The sequence below is a fragment of the Nymphalis io genome, chromosome 3, assembly GCF_905147045.1.
Source record: "Nymphalis io chromosome 3, ilAglIoxx1.1, whole genome shotgun sequence".
NCBI classification, from domain to species: Eukaryota; Metazoa; Arthropoda; class Insecta; order Lepidoptera; family Nymphalidae; genus Nymphalis; species Nymphalis io.
In genome coordinates, this window is record NC_065890.1 from 12,234,910 (window position 1) to 12,262,871 (window position 27,962).

Genomic DNA, 27,962 nt, shown 5'->3' on the forward strand with positions numbered 1-27,962 from the left:
AGAAGTATAGGCCGGATGTAACAATGTAGGAGTCGTATGCGCACAGGGATTTTAAGTCTGCGATTGCAGAGTACTTTTTTCAACGTGCTGAAGGCACTTCGAGCTATTTCGATGCGAATCTTTACCTCCTGTTCACAGCTCCAGATGTCATTAAGCCATGTCCCCAGATATTTGTACTTGCGCACCCTCTCAATTTTTTGGCCTGCTACAATGATAGCAATGTCATCGAAGCTATGTTTAGATAACACCATGATCTTCGTTTTTGATAGGTTCATCCTCAGACCAGCGTTTTCACTGCACTCTTCAGGAGATGATGCTATTAGGACTGTATCGTCAGCGTATCTGATGTTGTTAATATACCGGCCATTTATTTTGACTCCACATTCTTGGCCTTCAATTGCTTCTGCTTTTATTTTTTCCGAGTACAAATTAAATAGCGTGGGTGATAATACAGCCCTGTCGGACTCCTCTCTTTATTTCTACCTCATCAGTCTCCTCATTGTCAACTCGTACAGTAGCCTTCTGGTTCCGTACATCTTTGTCATCTAAGCCGATATCATGTAATATTGCAATTAGACGGTCGTGCAGTACTCTGTCAAAGGCTTTTTCGTAATCGATGAAACAAAGGAAAACGTCTTGTTGCATGTCTCTGCATTTTTGTACGAGAATCTGCATTGCAAAAAGAGCCTCTCTCGTGCCCACTCCTATTCGAAAGCCAAACTGACTATCTGCGAGATGTTCGTCGCATTTAGCTCTTATTCGCTCGTGGATGATATTGAATTCGCTTCAATATCAGAGTTAAATATGACCAAAACTACTTTTATTACAACGTCAAAAGATATTTTATAATACAATACATAAATCACGATATTTGTCACTAGCAATCCCTTTGATTGCACGCTAGGCATACACAGAGATAAGCTCGTACACAAATATTATGTTAAAAACATATTAGTCTCTGTATTGATAACGACCACAGATGAACATTAAATAACGAATAATCACAAAATTATATTAACGAATAATAACAAAATTTGAACTTTAGTCCTTTGATTATTCAACAAAAATCGTCTTTTCAATCTTAATAATAATAAATTAAAAGTACCTAATTTATTTTAAGTTAAAAATTTAAAATCATAAGACTATATCAATATGTAGTAAATGCTTTAAATTTTTTAGGCGCCTGATTTACAGTGTAAAAGTGGGCAAGAACCACGTCTGAAAAGATTTTTGGAACCTATTGCGTACGCTGTACGTACGTAGTACGCTGATCTATTGTAGGTAGGTACAGTTACATGTGACGCATACAGGTATCTAGCGATTATTTTATATATTATAAAAATTATATTTTATTTTGTATTTTATAAAAATGTCTAATATAAAAATAAAATTATATATTATATATATTTTAAAATTTGTAAGCAAATTTTCCTTTACGCGCTCGAGATGAATGATAAAAACAAATGAATCACGTGAAAATTCAGGGGTGCTTGCCCGGATTTCAATTGGAATTTTCTTTTAAGACTCACGTGTTCTAATCATCAAGCTCTTAGCTCCAATAACTCAAATCACTATTAACAAAATATTGCATAATTTGTTTATGTATTTATTATATATAACATTCGATTTCGAAAAAGGGGCCTCCGATTTCTAATAAACATACTGAGTTCACTGATAATATACTTAATGCTTATCAGGCAAATTTATTTATAATCATTACATTTTCACACGATAAATTAATGCCATATTGACATTAAACTGACACGAATGACGCGGTAAAGTTATGTTCATAATATTATAAATGCGAAAGTAACTCTGTCTATATAAGTATTACCTCATCAGGATTAAATCACTAAAACTATTCTAGTGAAATTCGAGACTCCATCCATAAAGAAAACAATGTCTATTCCGATGGCAAAAGGAAAAAATTATATATTTTTTAAAAAACTTTGATAATATGACATTTGAATTTAACTAGTAACGTGGAAATTACTGAATATAAGCTTATAAGTTCGGCGATTAGCGGAAATATAAATTCCGCGATGATGGGATTGCGAGGAACAGCTACACTTTTTATATAACTATGACACATAATAAGTATTGAAACTAAAATTTGAATTTTAGTTTCAAAATGTAACTTCAATATCATTCGCTGCTGAGGTACACTCGTTCTTTTTCATACATAAGATGTTAAATGACTTCACGTAGTTAGTATAGTATTCGTGAATTAAATTTGAAACCAGTACCCAAATGATTGAAGCCGGCGACAATCCAACAATTCAGTACAACAAAATACTAATTACACAATATCAAACAACTTATGAATGCGTTGTTTTTTTTTATAGAATAGGAAGGTGGACGAGCATATGGGCCACCTGATGGTAAGTGGTCACCAAACGCCCTTAGACATTGGCATTGTAAGAAATGTCAACCATCGCTTATAGCCAATGCGCCACCAACCATGGGAACTAAGATTTTATGTCCCTTGTGCCTGTAATTACACTGGCTCACTCACCCTTCAAACCGGAACACAACAATATCAAGTATTGCTGTTTTACGGTAGAATATCTGATGAGTGGGTGGTACCTACCCAGACGAGCTTGCACAAAGCCCTACCACCAGTAAAAAAATACTATCAAACGACACCGTCAAAAAATTAAAACAAGATTCCAACTAATTAGTGCACCTATTTACATGAAGGCTAATAAAAATCAAAGGTCAAAGTCAATTTTATCTTGTCATTGAAAAGTTTCCGGGTCGACTTCACGATATCAGACATCAAAGAGCTAATGACATCACATGAAAACTAGATAAAATGAACTGACCTCTTTAATCGACAATTTAATCATACGTAAAAAAATATATTAAAAAAAAAATATTTAAGACTACAGCTCTAAAAAGCAATTGTGAGTAACATTCACAAGTTTATATATATTATATGATTATATATTTTTATATGTTTTACATATCTATATTCTACACTAATACTATAAAGAGAAAAAGCCTGATTTTTGGATGTGAGTTCATATAAAATGTAAAGCTACCATCGGTTCAAAATATTTTACCGAAACCAACGGACAAGAAACTCTGTAGCTACCATTTCCCACCAATTAATATACAACAAAAATATGTAAATCGACTATTAGTGAATTAAATATAATATAATTGAATGTTTTTAATAAAGACTAAAATTTATACTACTTCCAACCTTTATACTGGCAAATTATTATTTACAATCTTTGATATTGCGTGAAAGCGAGATCGTTGCGAAAAAAACGTCACGACACAAATCTAACTCATATTGTAGTCAGCTAAAAAACCGCTAAATAACTTATAATAACCGTTTAGAAAGTATTATTAACATTAGCGAGGTCAAGAGTTCGCGATCGCTAGGTATCTGAAGCTGCCGTGCCAATACTCGCTTTCTGGATGTATTATTAGTTTCCACACGCAAATTACTTCATTAATTTCTTTAGTATTATATAACCACGATAATCGTCGGTAATTAAATAAAATTTCTTTTTAAAATCATTATTATTTCTATAATATTTATCTTATATTACAAAATTATGCAAACGTTAATAGAAACCATTTTATAATTTTTCAATTTTAATTTTATAACATGCAAAATATAGGATACATCCATTGGCTTTCGTTTTATAGCCGAGATAGCGCAGTGGCTACACACATACATAAATCTTAATTGAAGATTTCGGTTTTAAATCCGGGCAAGCACTACTGAATTATATTGTCGTCAGTGATTTTGATAAAAATACATATATCATTAGATTCGCTGTTTTCTTCTGCGTCGATCAATGTACCACCAACAAGATTTTATGTCCCTTGTGGTTGTAATTACACTGGCCCACTCACCCTTCAAACCGGAGCGCAACAATACTAAGTACTTCTGTTTTGCGGTAGAATATCTGATGAGTGGGTGGTACCTACCCAGACGAGCTTGCACAGAGCTACCACTAGTAATTTTTTTCCTTAAGTTTGCCCAGCTTAAGGCTGTTACATTTTACTCTACTGTTCAAGTTTGTGTATCATATACATATATACATCTATACGTAAATATATGTAAGTCTAATTGAATCATCGCATTGTTTCGGCAAAACGATTAATAGTGTTGCAAAATACACAGCCTTAGAAAGTAAGATCATTGTAAATCATATCTAATGGATGAGGAGTAGGTACTCGTTGAACAATTTCGCCCATTACACAGAAATGGTCTATGTCGGTCATAATTTGAGATGCGATAAGCCAAATTCAGTTATGGCCCGTACGAACAATGGGTCGTGAATGAAAAAAATGGCATATAATTTAGTTTCGACATTCGGCCGCAGTTCGATCACACGATGATTACTTTCAATGGTTGACTCCAAATGACCTGTCTTGAGCTGTAACACAATATGAAATTGCCAGAAGATATCAGTCACGTCACCGCAACGAGATCACGAAAATTACTTTGAACCTTAACGAGGCACAGCTCACAACTTTTTCTTAACTTGTAGCAGGCAAGTAGCAAGGCAGACGTGCCAATAGATCGCTTAATGGTAAGTGGTGCACTCGGCTCATAAAAACAACAACTGTTAAAATTATAAGCAGTTCCTTCATCGTCAAAACTATGGGATAAAAGTAAGATAAATCTCTTACGACTGTAATTACACTAGCTATCAAAGTCTTCAAGGCGTAAGTACAAAGTATTGCAGTTTGGTTGTAGAATCAAGTGGTACTTATCCAGACCCAAGGAAAGCCAAGCCGCTAAGTGAGCAAATAAATAGTACATATATATATAAACCTAGTGCATAATGAGGTTAAACAAGAACACGACTCCTAGTCTGTGGAATTTTCAAAATAAATGATAAAAAAATAAATCTAATTCATCTGTCGGATGTATTCAATTGCAATCATTAAGATTATAGATAATACAAGTAGAGTTAACTTTGATATCCTTCTGTAACAAAGAATAATGTAGTTATTTGAGTGAGAACGTTTATTATACTAAAGATTCTTTGGGGACAAAGAAAAAACGGAACGAGTAACGACATTACTGGTTATTGAAAGAATCGGTTTATAAAATCTAAAATAAATATGAAGTAAAATAAAAAAATACGAATAGACTTGCGTTAATAATATAAATATATATTTCTTATTATTATAATAATAGCCACGGAGTATATAGTTCACGCACCACGTACAAAGATATCGGATCGGAAAGAGAGAAGAGATTCATCAGAGCAAATGACGTCACGCCGTTTGCCATACGCCCGTGATGCGCTAATGGATATTTCACATCAAAATTAGCAATTATTTTATAATAATAATACAATAAAAAGAGTAAATAAACCGATATCAGTTAAGTAGCGGTATTTCTAGAAATACTATTTTGCCTTATTAATGTTCGATGGGAACACATTCATTAAAATTGATCTTTTATAATGATATACAAAATTAAGAAGCATATATATCAAACCAGTTACATTCAAATGAACAATATAACTTCTAGAATAAAAACATTTCGTGATTATTTAAATTTAAATAGCAATTTAAGATTTATTGTACGTTTCGAAATCAGGTTTAGTTTCGCTCTTAAATTCCAAACGAATATAGATTGCTTTTGAACAAATATTGTTTATATAGAAACAACATAAATAATACACAAATCATACTATATAATATAGATTATATTATACTTTTGTGTTATAATGCTACATAATTTCTTTATTCGTACGACGTAATCTAAGTAACTACTAGGTTTATTGAGAAAGGATCTTACCTTCAACTCTTTATAGCCATAAAAGTCAGCCAATCAGGTAAACTATTCTGGTAATTAGCTAATGAGATCACCCACCCAATTAGAGTGAAACTGTCAGACACGTACCAGCTAGTAATACTATGAAGGTTTTGAGCATATGGGCCACCTGATGGTAAGTGGTCACCAACGCACTTAGACATTGGCATTGTAAGCAATGTCAACCATCGCTTACATATCCAATGCGCCACCAACCTTGGGAACTAAGATTTTATGTCCCTTGTGCCTGTAATTACACTGGCTCACTCACCCTTCAAACCGGAACACAACAATACCAAGTACTGCTGTTTTGCGGTAGAATATCTGATGAGTGGGTGGTACCTACCCAGACGAGCTTGCACAAAGCCCTACCACCAGTAAAAAAGTGCATAAGTAAAATATATGTAAATATCAATTAAAATAAAATCGTAATCCATACATTGTATGCGCGGGTTATAGTTACGCAGTAAGATACCATATAAATTAATCACTTTTGGACAGACGAGTATTGCTCTAACATAGAAAGGCTTTCTACTTAATTATTATCTAACGGCAAACAGCTAGCTCAAAGATGATCCGAAGACATTCCAAACGGTCGCCTTATTATTGAATCCAAAAACAAATAAAAAGAACGTCGGTTGATTCGCCAATGATTCAAGATTAACTCGCCAAAGAATAGATTGCTTAAATTTATTCATAAAATAAATGTTATCAAACACAGAATAACAGTTCCTGAGAAGCATCCTATTTCTTTTAATGTTTTTCGTATAATACAATATGATATACTATATTATACGACCTTTTAATTAAATGTAGGTGAACTAGTATTCATTAATATTACTTTACTGTTTGGCAGATGTCAATTTTTATTTCATCTTCAATGTACTCCCTTTTTTAATATAAGTCTCAACTTTTACTCTTTACTGTCATTATAACTGATTTAAAAAAATAAAATATAAAATTAAGCAACTAAAAAGAAGCAAATATATTATTATTTATGGCCAATAATGAATATGTATAATGAAGAATATAAAATTTTTTAAAAATTGAGACATTTTTTTCGCAGACCACGGGTTGATAGATAGATATTTTATATCTGAGAAAGTACTCGGATAATGCAAGCAAGTAACAAAGGAGTAAAACTAATTTTACGTTTATAGCGTGCGAAGTCGAGCAATAATACACATAGGTAACAGACAAATTAATAACAAACTTAATCGCTTTAAGTCGATTGTTTCAAGTGGATTCAATTCGCAAACATTAAAAAACTTGTACCACTTTTTGTAAATATTATTTTTACCGTTTCGAATTAACCCTTATTCTTAATTGAAAAAAATCTCAAAAAAAGATAACAACGCTATTAAATCGTTACCGACGAACGCGTTCGCTCTTTATGGCGAAAAGGGAAAAGCGAACCGACTTTCATTTGCTTACTTCAAATGTTTAAAATGAAGGATATATCGATATTTTATTAAACATAATATGCTTATAAAACGATTTGTTTATTTTACATACATACTGCAATATTAAATAAAATGAAATAACAACTTGTAAATATTCCACAGCTGGGCTAAGACCTTCTCCTTTTTTGGGGAGAATGGTTGGAGCTTATTCCACCACGCAGCTTCAATGGATAGATTGGTGTACATATGTGACAGATTATTACTAGGCACATGGATGTTTCTTTTAGAACCGAGCAGGAGATGAATTATAAGCAAAAATTTTGCACATAAAAATTCAGTGGTACTGAATTTAACTCGCAATCAATGCGCTGTCATCAACTTATTCACAATAATAATTAAAACACTGACTCAGTCAAACTTCAAAGACGACCTAAGAATATACACGACCTAATGTGAAGTAATTACTGCTTATAAACATTAGTATTGTAAAAGTCATTGTTATATCCACTCCTGTCTGTAATTACACTAACTCTCTTAGACCTCAAACCAACTACAATACAAATGGTTACAATTTGGAACTATTATAATTGATAAAACTATAGTAAATACTCAGACATGTTTTGGACCTTCATTATAAGTTTAGCAGTCTTATTTGATGGGATAAGAAGTGATGTACTTATGTGAGCTGAGATGATGATGAACGAAGATCGCTAGTTTAATCCCGAGCAGGCCACACTGAATTTTCATGTGCGTCATCACAAATTGTGATTATAATCACACGAATAATCTAATTTCACTTATATTGTGCCACATGTGTACTAAAAACCCACATTGAAGCAGCGTGGTGGAGTAAGCTTTTCAAACCGAACATTGGCCCTGGACCTTAGCTCAGCAGCGGGACATATAGAGGCCGTTAGTTAACTTAATTATAATAATCATTATTTTATGTGGCTATAAAATGTACGATACAACAACCAAACTTTTCAAAATCAACGTATATAACTTTTTAATATCAATATATTTCTACATAATGTCTTGTTTTGCTATAATTAGAGTGCGAAATTTGCAATGAATGAAAATGAGACGTAAAATGCAGATTTTTCTACGATTATTTCCTTCTAAGAAAAAAATCGCTTGGTTTACTACAAAGCTTCATTACGTGGTAACATGGATACTTCTTACGCGACATATTTGTTTCATTAGGATGTTTCTGTTCAAATAAAAATAATTTACCTAAGTATATTCAAACTTTAAACTTCAAAAGGATGTGACGAGTTTGAACTCGCAGACATTGTTGAAAACACTATATATATCCATAGTTCGAGTACAATCTAGATTTGAAATATTTTTTATTCATGTTTTATTAAGCGGCTATTGCAAGAACGGGGTGTAGGGTCATGGCGCGGAACGCCCTTACCTGCGAAAGTTCCCATGGGATCCAGTGCCTTTGTTTAAGCATAATAAATTATGTATGGAATTAATGTTAAACCATGTAAAATTTTACATTTTATAAGCAACAATTTTACTATTAAATATATAGAAAAGATTTTCATTTCACATTAGGATTTAGATTTTTATAAACAACTTTTACACCTTGTTAGGTTAGCCGAGTAGAACAAAGTTCTACATATAACGTTTTAAATATTAATAGACGAAAAAAATATCGTTTGTTTTTGGGATAAGGACTTTTGCACGCGTACGCAGAACAAATCCTCAAAGTTTCATCACAATTTGATAATTATTTAGCAACGCATACATGATTAGAATACAAATATACAAACAAACATTATTTTGTATACATACCTAAAATTCCCAAAAAGGGAGAGGAGGCCTTAGCCCAGCAGTGGGACATTAACAGGCTGTTACTTACCTAAAATTTCTGCACAGTCCTATACTTTTTTACTTGTTAACTGTTCTTATATTGTTATAAAATTTTTTAATATCTTCGTAAAGCTTACTTTAATTTCGTCTTTGTGTTGAACTTCGTATCATTCCAAGGCTACTGCCCTCTTTATCTTCAATCAAAATTTACAATGACTGCAGCGCATTCGTCACAAAGTTTAATAGCGTAGAAAATGGCAAGTGCAGAGTATAATATGTTGCATCATTCTAGCTGACTCTATTCTATCCTTCTCTAACGCTGTTTATATTTATAAGAAGGAAAGAGATAATATGACATACAAAAATGTTATTAAAACTGACTGTGGGAAGGTAGACTTTGTGCGCGTGGAACAAAATATCGTAATTAAAAATTGTCAACGGAGACATCGTTTTTTTAATTTATTCATCTTTTGAAAGGCAACGGGAATATTGTTTTAATTGTACCTCCAGCATTTAGGTTTTGTTTGTTTTTAATATCGTTTTAAGGTAAATGTTTTTCGTTTTGTAATTCGATATAATCAATATTTAAAAATATAACAATCTGCAAAAACAGAAAACACAAACTGAAAAACATTCCTTAAAAGCACATCTTATAAATACTTATATATTTTATCTGTTTAAAATTAACTAAACATACCTTCGATGATTTTCATTTTAAATTTAAAGTACAACACTACGATGAACATTCAATATACCATGATTAAATAGTCACGAGACAAAAACTATCTACTTCAGAAGTGTTAATAAACGAATGTAATCTTAAACCATATCTATCGATCGCCAAGTTACGATGTGCTCTAGATGCAAGCGTTTAGCGACATTGACATTGAACCTTAACAGCGGTGGCTGTTTCGTAATTAAAGCTTGCCCATCCGACCTTGACGAAACAATTATTTGCTTTGTTATTTATAAAAATAAAAGATAGTTACACTGAGTTACTGATCTATGAAATTGGGTGGGTGAGTAAAAATACTTTAATGTAACACGGGTGGGCAAATGCCTCCTTGTGATGGACAGAATTCTATCCGACTCTTTCATAACGATGTTTTCCTTCACCTCCAAGCAAAAGACATATTATTATAAACACAGGTAACGATTATGAAACCTTGATTTGAACTATATATTTATATACTAGTATCTGTCTATGCTAACTGGACTATCTAGACTCTCTATGTTTCAATATAAAACTTTAAGCGCCTACTTCAAGCCTATCTTTCGAATATCAACAAACGAAATGATAATCAATATCCGAGTCACAGCTAAGTAGCTACTATTAATAGAATACATAGGTTAAGTAATATTCTGTAAAGGTACTCGTAATAGCTCGATAACAAATTGTTACATGTTCATTAAATAACATATATGTAAGAGATACATATATAAAGACTTAGTTATAACTTAAATTTGCAATATTACATGTTCAAATATTACGTGGATAAAGACCTAAAAGTAATACACTGTTACATAAAATAAAAAGTCTATAGCCAACAATTTCTCAATCAAATGCAAGCGATATCAAAAACGAACGTGCGAAACAAATTAACTCAAATGAATGCAACTTAGAGTTTACTGATTGAAAATGTGACATGTTTGTTAAAACGTATGATCAAGTAATCATTCAAACGTAACGGTCGCAGTTGCATGAGTCGCATCGTATCGCAAGGGCCGATTGAAGGCAAAACGATTCATCTCGAAGACAAAGCGACGAACCGTTAACCGCAGCGATGCCACTACGATAGAAAGTAACACAATTGGAACGAAAATTAAGATAATTGAGCCTTAGAAAGATAGATAAGATATTACTGCTATTAATGACGCTGAAAGACACTTCTCTATGTTAAAGATTTTTCGCGAAGGAACAGGTCTTTAAAAGAAAGGTTCAGTATGTAATTATAATGAGAGCGAATATTCAATGTCGAATTTAAGTGCAACAGTTTTATATTTTATATTTAAATGAAAAATTCCTGTCAAAAAAATTAAATGCTGTCAAATATAGACGTTGCACTAGCTAATGCATGTTAATTCTGCCTTGATTGATTGATTTAATTAACAAAGACAATTTTTTTAAAAAGGTTCTCATGTTATAGATAGGCATAAAAACTACGTCAATGCACATACCATAAATTGTCACGACTGATTGAGTCTAGTTCTAGATTAGTAGTGGTTTCATCATTATAAAAAGATGTTCTAAGTGCGAAGAAGTTTTTTTCTTCTAACCACGTAATTACTAGAAGTTTTTATTTTCGTTTTAACTTATTTTATCCTTACTAGTCAAGCAAGGTAATTTTGAAAACAAATTTTATTGCATTTTTATTAAAAAAAGTCCTTAGTTTAGCTGAAGATAAATATTGTAAGACGAGGACAATCAGAGACAAGCCGACATCGACAGAGAGTAGGTGGCAACTACAAAGTTACAAAATGCTTGCGTCGATGATGTAACGGTCATTTTAAAAATGAGTTACATTGATTCTAAATTTGAACTTCAAATTTTACGGTAGATCTATCATTATAATTATATTGGTCGTAAATAAATCGTTATTTTTTATTACCTATTAAATTAAAGTAAAAGCAATTCATTTAGTTTATTGGTCAGTGAAATTCATTCATAATCTACATACATACATCCGTGATATTAGTTATTTAAATTAGTTTTTCAAGTTTTATTTTAAAATAATCAATTGTATGGCTATTATGACGTCAGTAGAAAGTCTAGACAGTTGTTATGTATTTAATGTTAATATGTACTATAGCCATGTCAAACATGTTTACGATGAACGTTAAAAGCCTTTTTAAACTAATTTCAAGGTTAATTACCGGCTTCATCGGTATAATCGCAACCCTCTTACGCAATGCTATAGTTACCTCCCGCGCTCTCTCAAACTTAACGACCGTTCAGCTTGTTTACTTGACATTGACATTATAATGAATAGCCAGCGACTCGCTGACTCATTTAACTAAAGTAGATAAATTTAACGTTCGTAAGAGAAATTGAAAATATCTTTGCACCTTTCACAATATTCATATATATTTTATCATCATTTTTTATTATAAGTACATATACATTTTCTCTAATTGCTGTTATATTGATTTTTTTTCAACGCGCTCGTCCAAACGCGTTGCAGTCATAACTCTTGGCTTACACCCAATGTATCCTATTTGGCTTGCTTCGTTTCCTTGCATGAATCCTGAGCCAACTTTGTACATTAAGGATATCATTTTAGGAATACGAAACGAGAACGGAATCGTTAATCTTAAATGTATGAACCTAATAAGGTCATCAAAGAATAGAAGATTCTTAAAATGGTCGCATCTTTTTCGCCTACATTTGATTACTATCGGTTGTACAAGCCTGTAACAAATGTCTTTAACTTTATGTAAGGCAAATATTTTTATGTATACAATAAAAAGATTAATTTGTTTTAAATTAGGTTGAAATTAATGCGCAATACGCATAAACATGCATCGGTGAGTGTCCGTCCTTGTGTTCTCTGTGTCTATATCTTGTTACATGTGTCAACTCACATGTCTTCAGGCAATACATCACCAGCGAATTTTTCATAAAGTTGATAGAAATAAACATATACTTCTTCTGTTTTAATCATTCCTACAATTTTGTTTGGTGTATAAAATAGCTAGTACGTGGAATTCGTCTAAAATTTAAAGCGGATGAAAATCCTCCGAAATACGCTGCATCTTTCGATATAAGTTTTATGTTAAGCAGTTTTTTTCAGGTTAGACGTTACAAAAAATGGTCGCTATATTTATAAATATAGCTATATTATTTTTGTTACATAATTAAAAACTTTTTCATTTAAATTAAATGCTGTTTACTTTAATATCCTCAATCGCTTTATCGTGTGCATGTTCGTTATAATATTCAGTTATCTCTACATTCTCCACTTATTCGAGTGGTTTTATTTCTAACCAATTATTATAAGAAATGAAAAAGTAACAATATTCCTGTGGCTACGTTTCTGTGGTTACGTCTGGTTAACGCACGTCGCATTACGGGCACCTCATGAAGTGTTAGATCGTCGACCGCAATCTCATTATACTTATATATATTCTTTTAAATAATTATGTCCTTAGATATATCACCATCATTTAATAGTTCTATTATTTCATATATTTCTATTTATTTACTTACAATTTACAATATAATAAGGTAGTTTTTTATAACAATAAAATAATAATAACACGTTATATAAACATTGCAACAACATGCGCTTAGCATGATAACATATGAAACATTATCAGTTGAGCACAATCTAGCTATGATTACAACAATTACATTAAAATTATTTACTACGTTGTTCCATAAACGACTTCCAACATTAAATTATTATTTTTTTTTTTTTATAGAAAAGGAAGGCGGACGAGCATATGGGCCACCTGATGGTAAGTGGTCACCAACGCTCTTAGACATTGGCATTGTAAGAAATGTCAACCATCGCTTACATATCCAATGCGCCACCAACCTTGGGAACTAAGATTTTATGTCCCTTGTGCCTGTAATTACACTGGCTCACTCACCCTTCAAACCGGAACACAACAATATCAAGTATTGCTGTTTTGCGGTAGAATATCTGATGAGTGGGTGGTACCTACCCAGACGAGCTTGCACAAAGCCCTACCACCAGTGAATATTCGAATCATTTAATTGAATATTCGAATCATTTTATTGATTTTTAATCGAACATTAAATATATAACTATTCGGTCATCATATGTGACGACAAATATAGGTGTGCAAGAGCATATTAAATGTCAAAGCGTCCGCCCACAATGCAGCCCCGCAAGGCCGCAGGCCTACGCCCCAGTTAGGAGAAAGGAAGCTATTGTAATGCTCTGAATCACGACTACACCCGAGCTGTCAGTGGGAATATGCGCGGGAGCATGAGACGGTGTCATACATATGTTACATCGAATGATTTATGACATGAACGAATAAATTATAGCCCTAGGATATTGTGAACGATATGAAAGCGATAACAACAATTAAAACCTCTGATTTCTTGAGTATTCTCATTGAAACGATGGCCATTTAATTATTTCCCTTACTTAGTAAAATTGAAGTACGTTTTTACAAGCACATATCAATCAACGCATACATTTTATCATTCAATTTATAAATTAGAATTGTGAACACAAAAGTTTCCTTATAACAAAAGAAAATTACCCTGAACTATCCACTGCTGCATATATACTTTTATTATAAACGCGAAAGTAAATATGTCTATCTGTCTAAACGATTTTGACGAATTGGTTGGTATAAAGTAAGCTTGAACCCCGCTCTGGACACTGGATTCTGTAACACGTGCGGCATAGCCACGAACGAAGACTCGTAGTTAGTATTGATATAGTCTTATAATATTAATTCATGAATCAACATTAGAGAACATATGTAAAAACATACACGATACCGTTAAGCGATACCCATTCTGTTTCCACCTACATTTAACACATGTCGCCGGAAATATGATATTATACATATATTTTGTTATATAAAAAATATTATCAAATGTATTTAATTTGTTAAATATTAAACTATATAAAATATATTAGACATATTGATATTTATACTGGGGTGCATTATAATATGAGATATAAAACTTATAGGAAAACTTATTATAGTTACTATGGATAATACCTAATATTGTATTTAATTTAGTAAAAAGTATAGTTTGACTTTATTAAATCTTCTAAAAAATGTCTAAGTTTATTTTTAATAAAATAACATTTATATTTTAACTACAGGTACAAGAAACATATCTTAGTACCCAAAGTGGTGGCGCATTAGCGCCAATGCCAATGTCTATGGGCGGCGGTTACAATCAGGTGGCCCACTTGCCAGTATACCTACATAATACAAGAAAAAAAAGATACATAGGAAGTTTTCAAAAAGTAGTAAATTGAAATTGATGAATAATTTATGAAGCACGTTATATTTAATCGGAAGTTTATGATTCAACGGTCGGTGTACACGGCATACAAAATAATGCGCGGGCGCAGGCTTGCGAAGCTCAAGGCCATTCGTTTCAATATAAAACGACATGGTATGAAGGATGGATCATTGACGTGTTATTGTTTAATAATTATGCAACAATTTATAAGCTACAATATATTTTGGGACCTAATAAATATATGTGTAAAGGCATATATCGGTATATGCATCTTTATATACACTTATTTAATGTTCTTATGACCTCTGTCTATCAATTTGATTGACAGTAAATCGTTATTTAAATTATTTGTAATGAGAAAATAGTGATTTACAAATTATAGTATTTTGACTATGGACATGAAGACGGCGCCATTTCTATACATGAAAATTTACTATGACAGGGACATTAGACTGTCAGAAGTGAGATGCTATGCGTATGCAATTACAATATAAATACATGACATGTATAATAATGAGGAATAATTTTAATAATATTGAAAAACTTTCCCTCCGACCTTGTTCATTGATCACATCCTCTCACCGTGTTATGATATCTCACGTGATTTAGAAGCTGTCAGACCATATTAATATAATCCGTGACGTCAATGATAACAGAAATCAATCCAGATAAAATCTGGTGCACCAAGACATCTTCAAAATAAGATAAACTCAAATTAATTTTCCGGTATAAGGCGGATTATTCTAGAATACATTCACTTGATTAAAAAATTCTATTACATATATAATTAAGAAAGTTAAACACAGCACAAAGTTGAATATATGTTCATTATCTTTTACAAAAATTTTATCTTTGATTAGCATAACACACACATAACATAAAAATTAAAATGAACGTAATGTTAAATGAGAGAAAGCGGTTAAAAAGAACTAAAATATCTAAAATTTAGATTTCACATGCTTACGAATTTACAAGACAATTATGCAAAACTATAAAACCACATAACATTTTCAAATTAAAAACATACATGCTAATAAAACTATTAACTAACAACCAGTTCCTACGTATTCAATCATTATTAGCATAAACTATAACACAGATAATTCTTAGAAAGATAACAAATATTATTATATAGCGGCTATTAATATGGTAACGTTTTGGATTTACGAATAGAAAATAAAATTACTATTAGCGTTATGCTTCGGCCCATAATGATCTAATCAAAAAATCCGTTCTTGGTTGCTGCGCCAAAGAAGGACTTATTCAACAAACAAAACTTTTTCATTTATTATATTCAATAAATAAAGAGTTAAGCTAAATAAATTAGATCATATAAAATCTTATAGGCATACGAATTTACTAATCAATAGATGCAGATAGAAACATGCAAGGCACAGATTATACAAGAAAATTGATTATCCCTTGACAATCATACATCTGTAGAACACTAAAACACTTTGATGTAATAATTCCACAAGAGACAAATAAATCAAATACATCTAAAACATAATTCAAAAACTATTTATTTTTAATTAAAGAAAAGACAAATCGAATGTATCTATCTACGGCCACGTAAGTGTCGCAGGCGATGAGGCATTTTTCTTGTAACATAAATTTTATATCGGAGTACAGAACAAATTATGCAATAAGACGTCGCGACAGTGTCAACAAAACACATACTTCTATTATGATGTAACTTATCGGAAGAATTCCATTAACAGGTTCACTTTTAAATATATTTAGATAAACAAAAAAAAAAAAACAAAATCCGAATGCGTTTCGGTTACGAAACCGACAATATTTAAAACCTATAATCACTATTAAAACAGGTTCCCGGTTAAATTATAGCAACCCGGAGGCAGCGTAAATACCATGATTAAGATAAGAACGAAGGGCAAAGCACTCGTTATTTTTAAAAATCTAATTATAATAGAAATTGAAGGTAAAGAAAAACAGCGTTTATTGATTAATGAGATGATTTAGCCGAGTCTTAGCAGAGTGCTTTAGTCGATAAACTACAATGAAAACATACTTTGTCGGATGAAATTACGGTACAGCTGTACTGTGATTGAGCAAGAAAGATGATCATTAAAATCCCTTTGAAATTTAGAGTTATATAATCAATTTCATAATAATATATATTTAATTATAAGTATATTCTGAGTATATAACAAATGTGAAAAAATATATCGTTGTTTTTGTTCAACGCTGCTCGAACGGAAAATAAATCCTAATTTAATTTGCCATAGGTTACGTTTATGGTCTTATACGTATACTTATTTCATTTATTAAAAATAAATTTATAATAAAAAATTATATATTTCATTTTACCTAACCTATACAAAAATTTGTAGTGACTCGAATAATTTAATTGTTTATAAGCCCTTCTGGGCATACTCAAAAGGTCAAAAAGGAAAGTATCTTCTAAAAAATGTTAAATCTTGTTTGCTCTTAAATCTTGTTATAAAGTATTATTTTAGTTTAAAGTAGAAACATCATACTGATACATGACTTGAATATATAAAACCATATTATTCGAATGCACTGACAAAAAAATAACAGAGAACAAACATTATTTGAAGATCATCTGATTAATAGAATTCAAATCCTAAATTCGCTTCACTTAATTTCACTGTTACGCGATCTATTTGCAAAAATATTTTTTAAGGTTTTTCCCTTTAATGAAACATGTGTTAAACGCCATTATAAAACCAATTCATTAATGTCACAAATGTGTTTAACTTAGATGTTTGTAACTAGTACCCACTAGTACAAATGGACAGACTGAGCGAAGAACACTTATAATATATATGTATATGAAAAAAAGTGCATAGTTTTGTACATATTGTTGTAAAACTTTGTATAGCTGTTTACATTTGCGCATCAACGTCAAAAAGATGGCGCGCGAGTCATATCGTATAAATGTTTAAAAAAAAATTGCGACTCAATTGAAGCTGAGACTCGTTATAAAAAATATATTTTTTAATTCTTTCACCGTTATCGTTTTACTAATGAATATGTAACAAAAACGAGTATATGAAACGACTTCTGTTTGTGTTTGTTTAAATGGAAAAAGTTTGACTAACTTAAAAAATCTTACTTACTTACTTAAAAAAACGATCTCATTTTTGATTTCTCCTAAAGCCCGTTGAACTTTCTAAATGATTTTCAATGGCATTACACAGCTCAATACTCATAAAAATGTCATTGTTATCGTTCCGATCATAAGTCATTATAATTTGACCGTCCCAACTTTCCGTGGCTCATCAATTTATATAAAAGGTCTCATTACTCTGTTAATCACGGGTTACATAACATCGCGTTCGGAGTTCAGTTCCGGTTCAACGAATTATTGCCAACGATTGCCTAATATTAAGTTAATAAATATATGTTTATGAAATAACAAAACGTCCTAGTAATTAGATTAAAGAGGGCCAAACCTAATCATAATTTACAGTAAAAATATATTAATGAGAGAGAGATTTAGTTAATCTACCTCGTTGTGATCTGTGTTTTCGTAATTACAATAATCAAAATGAACTTTTTTCAATTTACTTGCGTTTTTGTAAAGATTAATCGTTTCGGCACATACGTTTTATATTTATTGTTAGGATATTTAAAGACGGACTACTTAAAAATATCATTCTTCTGCTCTGTTGCACTGCTCTTACAGTTATAGCGTGAATTACTAAGGTTGCGGCTAGACGTTGTTGTATCCACGCACATTTATACTCCTAATCCATTCAAACATGTAACAAACATGCGGCGTCGGAAAACCACAAATCTCTAGTCTATCTGTTAAAATCCAAAATATTGTACGTATCTTTCTTCGGTACATGAAATTCGGTACCAATCGATTTCTAGTTAGTCAAACGCATAGTGAAACAATAACACGATGTGAATAATTAAACAGAGTTAAAATAACCAAATGAACCGGTGTCATGGAAAGTTATCTAAAAAAAATATTTATAGAAGAACTGACCGTCGATTCCTGTCGACCAAACGCTCCAAAGATTGTTTGCGAGTTTACTACGAACTTAGTGTCGCGTAACATATGTACTAACACGCAATATATGTACTAACTATCGATATTTATATTTGTACAAGGAACATGCCTTATATTCAATATAATCCGATTATATCAACAATCTTTATTTCCAATAACCAAAACTATATGCGTAGGTAAATAATTATATTAAATGTCATCATAATTTGATCAAAATTTTACTTTATACACAAATAGAACATTTTAGACAATATATCAATATTTCGCTTCGACATAGCTATTTTTCATGAGTAAATCTTATCAATACAAAGGTCGTCCATTATCACACAAATGCGTCACAGATACCGATAATAAACTGTATTGAACGAAATGCTTTTTGTAACGAAACAGTGAGGTGATTGATCCTTTTTCATGATAAAAACATAAAACTAAGAAACTACTACCTTTTTCATTGTATAATAAAATTGGAAACGTCTATAAACTATTTTTTGTAGTAAATGATTTCCCGTTTGTTACCTACTCGTAGTTACCGGTATCCGGGGATCGATTTGATTTTTTAAATGTCGCAATATTTTCGAGTTTCTAGAAGTTTCAAGCGACTTAGATCTTGAATGAGCTCTACTTGTTGTGTTATTTATCTCAAAATCAATACATTATTTTTTTTAATTATAATATGTATAAACTAATTACAGTTTGCATCTTATGTTTATTATTGATGAAAATTAAAAAATCTTGGATGCGTATTTAACATCGAAGGTAATATAAATGATATAATCCATACTAATATTACAAATGCGGAAGTAAACCTGTCTCTCTGTTACGCTTTAATTTAAATCTGACCCATGTGTGAGGGCACACGCGAGTGAAACCACGTACGGTAACTACTAACTTCGTACTTTTTAGTTGGAACTTTTGTTCGTAGTTTTTAGCGTTGATTGAAGATATTTCGGTTTTTTTATAAAGAAAACAAAATCATTTATAATATAATTAGTATTTAACATATACATACGTATAAATAATATAAAGAAGTAGAAAAAAATGAAAAAGGATTATCATTCCCAAGTGGTCAATGATGTTTAAAAACCAATCCGTTAATTTCAAAGTTACTGCTAACAAAAGTCTAAGGAAATGCAACACGATCATACTACTATTATATAATCTGTAATCAGCTATAGTTTTATTTCAAAAGGCTATCAACAAATGTTAATAGGCATTAAAAAACCATTTCAAAAGTCAACTCAAATGTGATATACTATGCATTGTTTTTAATTTCAACTACTTTCATACCAGTAATAATACATGTATTTATGAAGATATTATTTTGCTAGTTAGTGTCCATAAAATCGTTTCAAATAGAAACGTTGCAGTAATCACTACCATGGAACTTAAAACACCAAATTTAACTTCAGGAAATATAAGACACAACCATCTTCTAAATGAATATTCAGCGCTTTAGAGTTATTTCGAAGTTCGAAACGTTTGTAAGCACTTTACAAAAAGACTATTTATAAATTTGTTCGAAGAATTGTAAGCATTCGAAGATAATTGGCAAAGGTGTTCCTACATGAGTGCAGTGTCGCGTGCCGCGGCCGGTCTAAGAATGTTGCATTACTGCGAGAGGCATGCGGTACAGACGAGTCGACAATGTGAATATGACATTTTTGTTCATATATGAAAAAATATTCAAGATTTTTTTGTCTTAAAAGAAAACCTTCTCTAGGAGAGAATTCAAAATATTTAGACTGACAATTACAAAATTTAAAATTGATATTATGCATATTTAAATATTTTAGTTTATTAGTAAGATCATCATTTCCTAAACTTCTATTGGCTATATTTATTATCCGGTAGCTTAATTGCTCTATTTCCAGTTATAAAATTAAAAAAAAATCTATTTGCTGATAATACGATTACCATACACCTCATTAAAGAGTTATTTATAGATTATTAAATTATTAAGATCTTATGCTCTAATCTACTATTAAAATAACATGATGTTATCCTTAAAATAAGATTTTGTTTTCCAACCTTTCTCACCTTAACACCCCAACCGATCATCGAGAAATTCGAAAACACAGAAACAGAATAAACAAATAATTTGTTTTTTCGAAAATGTATCTATAAGTACGCTCTAACTTCGTAATGTTGAATATAAAACCCCTATTAAGTACTGTTAATAATTAAAAGTTAACATGACATACCCATGCATGCATATCATCAGCCATTTAATATAGGAAATGTTGTAGTTACGTCCCGGATGTAACGTCAGTACGGGTAACGAGGCAGCCTAGCGAGTATATCGATCGAGCGACCTTGAAACCCAGGACCCACCCTCATACAGACAGCATGACGCCTACGACTTTCTGAATATTTATGGTCGCCTGGTACACGAGTATAGTAACGATCTATTATTAGAACGAAATTTTATTTTTAACTTAATTATTTTAATCATACTTTTTACATAAACAACAATTTCTCTTTATGTATCCTAAGCTTTATTGTATTTGAACATATTTTTAGATGATTTATTTAAAATAAGCACTAAATGGCTGTTTAAATAACGATAATAACGCCATAATGTAAATTTAAGGAACAAAGAAAGTTCGAAACAAAAGCTCTTACAAACAAGCAGGCTTTAGGTGTCTATTGTTCCTATCCGAGTTATTTAAAACATTGTTATTCTAACTCTTTAAGAGTTAGAAGGATATACGCTCTAAAACAAATTATATAACATACATTTTTATAAGTTTTTTTTTAATTTAAGTTATAATAGTACCCGCAACTTCGTCCGCTTAAAAGTAGGTTTTTACGATATCTTTAAAAATGCATTTTCGTGTAATGTAATGATACAATGATACAGACTCGCGGTTTCTACTGCTTTATTATATATATATATATATATATATATATATATATATATATATATATATATATATATATATAGATAATGTAAACAGTATTAATGGATTAGCCATTTAATTTAATATGTATATAAATAGGCTCTAGTAATATATAATCTGTTTAACTTAAGACTAAAAATAAAAAATATATTCTTCAAGATCAAATTTGAGTGCAACATTTAAAATGAAACGCTTCTTATCAAAAATGGATGTAAATATAGGTTTAACTTCTGAAATGTGAATTGAATTTTAGTGCTCTTGCAATAAAACAGCAATTTATTGTATTCTGTCAATGAACTAACTCCATAAGATTTTCCTTGAAATGTGTTTATAGCTCTTCTAAACTAAGCCCCTTCCTACAAGCTACCTGGATAACTTTGACCACCTTTTCTAGGAAACGCGTACAGAATCGACAGGTATATTGAAAAACGTACTATTCAACTGCAACTGGTTTAAAAACTATAAATACACACAAAAAGAGGTCCTACCTATTGTAGTCACTTTTTTTTAACGGAAGCCATTCGTTGGAACGAAATTTTTATTTATTGATAGGCAGCGAAGGGATTTCTATGTAAATCGATTTTATTTCCAGCCATCAAAGGAACCGCAATCGAGTTTTTGCTCGCGAAGAATTTAAGATATGAAAATTAATTGCCGAAATAAAATGAAGTGATCAAAAATTGATTTATGAAATAAATTTGTTAAACTCATCGATAAACAATGAAATATACCGCTTATAAAAATATTTAAAATAAATAACTTCCGTTTATCTACAAAAAACAAAAAACGATAAATATTAAATCTGCATAAAAAGTTCGCGTTCAATGAATTCTTCCGTAACCAAGACAGTTTCTCGCGCAACAAACGGAAAGAAAACACGAATTCTCGAGATGACAGAACAATATAAACCTGCGTAAAGCTCGGAACACACCAACAATACGTAATTATAAAATACGTTTCGTACACGAGCGTACGTCGTTGTTTGCACTATTTCCACGCTCGCCGCCATTGAGAGTTCATCAACTCCCGATTATACGATCAAAACTTGATTATCTGTTGAATTAAAACAAAGTCCTCAATATACTTGTTATATGTAACTTATATTTGTTTCAAAAGCATCGAATATATTACGTAAAAAAAAATACTTATATTTTCGTTTATACTTATGTATATAACTTTGTACCGTTGTATAACCAATGTCCAAAAGATGGAGTGCGGGTCGTATTTACATAATTGTTTACTGAATGTGTGTAAAATTGTAAATATAATGAATGCCTACCGCAAAAGTTTTATTTTAATATAATTTGCATAACATTAAATTGCCCAGTATAGTTGAACCAGCAGGCTATTTGTAAACAACACTTGCAAATGAAAAATAAGTGTTATTTAAGGATTGTAAAAAATAGTAATACGAAACGTTCGGTTTTGTTTTTAACCCATTTAACTTCGGCTGTCAGATTGAATGCTATTTTAATGCGAATAAAATTGACAATTAATATTTTACCCTAACAATTACATAGGAAAAAGGAATATAATTTTAGTCGTGATTCCGATAATCCATTTTAATTTCATGATAATGTACTTGAGTAACTAAGAACGGATATTAGCTATTCGTAATTTAGTAATCACACAAGCAGCCGACGACACAAGTGCACGATTAAGGAGAAATAATGAAATTATTTTAACATAAATAATTTTTTGTATATTATTATTTTGGTCATAGTATTGGCGTATCCGATTTTTACACATCAAATCCTACTTGCAATTAGTATACACATATAAATATTTACATATATAATCTGTTATAAAAAACAATTAATACTCTAACGCACTTAATACGTCAGTCTATTTGAACATAAAATGCGTGGAAGACATTTAATCCCATAACAATAGAATCTTTACCTTTATTGAACAAAGTCCGTGTGAATTTGAACATAAAACAATAAATATGTTCTTGAACCGAAATGGAGCAAAAAAGGCGATAGCAGCGGAAACGACATTGAAAAGCGGGTCGCATTCGATAACCTGCAATTTATTGGACGAGTTTTTCAGACACTTGAAATCCGTACCACACAATGAAAACAACAGATATTTTATTTCTTATTGATATGACAAAGTATTATGTCTTACCTTGATGAGTATACAAAATCAGAAATCATATCTATTATATATAAAATAAAACAAACAATAAATATTTTTTTTACTAAACTATTATAATTTACTTCTATCGATTAATATTTATTCATTCAAGATGAGTCGTCTATACTACATGTATAGATAAAATCTTATAATCAACACATTGTACTAATACAAGAAATATTAAAAATTGGCAACATCAGACATTTTTCATGAAAAAAGTTCACTAACAAATATCAACCACCCTCATCGTCTATCCCGAAGTATTCCATTAAAAAATAAGACGAAAATTGAAATTATAAAATCGCCTTGCTTCCACATACCTATATTCGTAAATCAATGATAGTGTCGCCTGTCGTCGCGTTTCATTTCATAAAGCAGCCGGCTAATAAATTCATTTAACGGCAAATAGGTCAGTACACAATAAAATGCATATAAAGTTGTTGGACCGGTCGAATTGCATCCGTAAATAATAACCAATGAAGGTGTCGGCGAAGATCGGTGTCACACCACACAAGCCTAGATACATAGAAATGGCTACGCAACACCAACATTTTATCAGAAATTATTGTTTGATACAACGATAAGTGCTTTGGTTCTGTTTCAATATTTAGATATAATTTCTAATTATTGTAGATTCTGTATAACGATTTGTTTATTTTAAATGATTTGAACATCACTAGTTTTCATTTTAACAAAGGTATAACAATTGACTTAGCAAATATTGTTATGGAATCAAAAATAATGAAATTTATCGGCTGCGGTTGAAGAGTAATATTTTATATGCAACATTGATTGAATAATAACTCATTATTAACTAGCTGTCCCCGCGATACGCAAAATTGGATTATAACATGCAATAATAAAAAGCCTTAAAACCTAAAATAGCGGTAAACAAATAGGTACGTTAACTTTTACGTTGTTTATAACTTTTCATTTCACCAAAATCGGTTGAGATTATCCTCAACCGATTTTGGTGAAATAAAGATTTAACGGTGCCTTGGAATACTCTACACAAAAATATTATTTATAGTACTTTTTACTCATTTTAAAGATCATCCCGGGATAAAAAGACACAGACAAAAATATGTTTTTATTTTATTAACTTGCAAATATTCATATTAACTTTAAAAAAGAAAGTTATTTTGAGGGCACAAAAAGGCATTTCAATTTTATTTATTTTTATAGATTACCTATATTTTAAAACCTCGTGTAAATTTTAACCAATTTTTACTGTTTACTGTTATTCAAAAATCGATTTCGTGTTATCAGGTTAACATTAGCGAATACTAATTAGTCGATAAATACCACCTTTTACAACTAACAAAACTTCAGATACGTTATCACAGGGTCGTCAAATGTCGTCGGTAATGCTGGTTACTTGTCAGCGATCAATTTAATAATAGTTAAATTAAAATATCTAATAAGAAAATAGCGATATTGTAATTCTGAGTACACTTTAACAGCTCGAGACGTCTTGGGTAATCGATTAAAATATTTAAATCGGTAATTTAGCAGCGTAAATGAGATTATGTATTATGAAAATAATAGTACAATTTATAACAACAAAATAAAATATGTGCATAAGTACCTGGTAGTAGTTTTCGAAATAGCAATAAGAATCGTACATGATGTATTGTCGTATCATACATTAAAATGATATAGAGATAAGTTAATTTATAATACCTACACGTCTGATAACGTGAAATTTGTTCGGGTCATTTGCATAAACGTTACGAACATGGATAAAAAACGACTATTTATAAACGAATTGCTGTTTAGCGCATACCATTCCTTTTCTTATTAAAACTTTAGCACACATTATTCGTTTACTCAATTTTGATATATTACAAGAAAACCGATTTTGGCCTATCAATCTTATTTTTTTAGATCAAGTCTTAAATCATAATTACATCTTTTTGCTTCACTCTAGACAATCGAATTCTACGCAATGTATGTGTTGTAGAATATACACTCACCTCGCATATGCAACAGCGTGCTAGGGTGCACGGTGCCATCCCTATGGAGCAGAACGTGTGCTAGCTCCGTTGGTAAATAGTAAGCGGTACCTTCGTCTAAGCATTTTTGGTAGCAACGGGATGTTTGGTAAAACAGAGCCCAGGCGTGCTCCTCGCTTATATTAGAGTTGAAGGCCTTAAGAATCTGCTGCAATGTCAGACAGTCGGCGGCGTCCAGCGCGACTTCAGTCCCGCCGGGCGTTCCGGCTGAACCCTTGCGCATCATCGCGCTATCCTATAGCACCCGGACCCATTCTTAAAACTCACAAGCAGCACTTTATATTATGTCACTTCTTCACCGATCAAATAATACTTTCAATTTATTTGAAAAACTAAAAATTTTAACGAAAAACAATTTTTACAAAATCATAACAAAATCGTGTTCTGTCAATGACTTCCCGAAACGTCACTGTCACAATTGCGTTCAGTAAAGTGGGTGGTGTAATAATTTTCCCAACTGTTTTCGTTGGGTGGTTTCGCGTTGCTACGATCGCGAGAGCGCGTGCGCGATTTTACGTGAAACGGGCACAGTTCACATGCACTCTTATCGGCGGTTCGGGCCGAACTAGCGAACGGCTGCGGCATGGTCGCAGTGGTCGCCGGTCGTGAGACGCGCGTGGCGGGCGCCGGTCGACGCTCGTAGATTCCGTACACCATAACTACCGAAAATATACCACCCTGGGACAAATTACATAAGTCTCTTCTACAAAGCGAAGTTATTTTTTTGAATATAAGATTTCCATTGCCTTTTAAATAAAAAAAATACATCTAGTAATCGTTAACAAAAAATATAAGAACTAACAGATTATTTAAATTGAACTATTTTTAAATAAGGCAATATTATTATATTGCCTTATTTATAATATATAGCAAAATAGTTTGTTTAATGTAGGGTAGCCCAATATCTTGTATTCTCTCATTCCCTGCATTAATCTTTTTTTTATATATAGAATAGGAAGGCGGACGAGCATATGGACCACCTGATAGTAAGTGGTCACCAACGCCCTTAGACATTGGCATTGTAAGAAATGTCAACCATCGCTTACATATCCAATGCGCCACCAACCTTGGGAACTAAGATTTTATGTCCCTTGTGCCTGTAATTACACTGGCTCACTCACCCTTCAAACCGGAACACAACAACACCAAGTACTGCTGTTTTACGTATAAGGATCTTTACAGATATGAAACTATTATTATAACTATTTTAAGATTTCTAATAAAAAAAAAAATGTTTATTTTTTTATTTTAACTTTCACGATTACAAACAAGATTGTTTAATATTGTATATATTATTTTTAAACTTTCTAGTCCTGTGTAAAAAACTTTGAGGTGGTGACCTTAATGCAAAATACAAAGTAAAGTGTTTATAGGTGCCTACTTACACGAATAATTACCTCATGATTCAAAATGATTAATTTCAACGAATAATTTCGTAATTAATTAATCGATAAAAATGACTTTTATATAGGTAATTAAATAATGGTTAGATATGTCATAAATATTAGCGTTTAATTTTTAATGACTAATTGCCTATTCGAGCAGCCATAACGTAACATTATTATTATAATAAAAATATTACACAGTATAAGTGAACCTCATTGGTTCAGTGGTTAGTTATAGGGCTGCAAATTTCAAATTCCTGGATACGAATGCCAAGATTCGGAACAGTAAAAAGTTTTCCTAAAATAATTCTTAGTAACAGTCCGCCAGGAAGCGCTTCGCTAGCATGCATAAATACGAGCAACCACTAATTTACACAATAAAATGAGGTATTATTCACTAATATTAAAAAAATGTGTTCTAACTGAAACAAGTAATTATTATTTAATTTAAATTTACTTTAAATTTAATGATGCTTAAAAATGCATGCAAATTACATATAACAATTTTATAGTCATATCAGAGGCAGGCTAGCTGTC

At 31.4% G+C, this 27,962-nt stretch overlaps 2 protein-coding genes across 3 annotated transcripts in view; both read right to left on the reverse strand.

Annotated features, from left to right (window-relative positions):
* The window catches only part of LOC126781252 (larval/pupal rigid cuticle protein 66-like), a 271,467-nt gene extending 246,488 nt beyond the window's left edge, over positions 1–24,979 (reverse strand). The window contains exon 1 of the mRNA XM_050506146.1: positions 24,975–24,979. The gene's annotated coding sequence lies outside the window, so the exon portion shown is untranslated. The remainder of the gene's footprint in view (positions 1–24,974) is intronic.
* LOC126781205 (protein spire) overlaps positions 1–26,587 on the reverse strand; it is a 156,715-nt gene extending 130,128 nt beyond the window's left edge. For both annotated transcript variants that reach the window (XM_050506068.1, XM_050506067.1), the window contains exon 1: positions 26,002–26,587. In XM_050506068.1, coding sequence (XP_050362025.1) covers positions 26,002–26,266 — 265 coding nt within the window. In that variant the 5' untranslated portion in view covers positions 26,267–26,587. The remainder of the gene's footprint in view (positions 1–26,001) is intronic.
* Between the last annotated feature and the right edge of the window lie 1,375 nt (positions 26,588–27,962).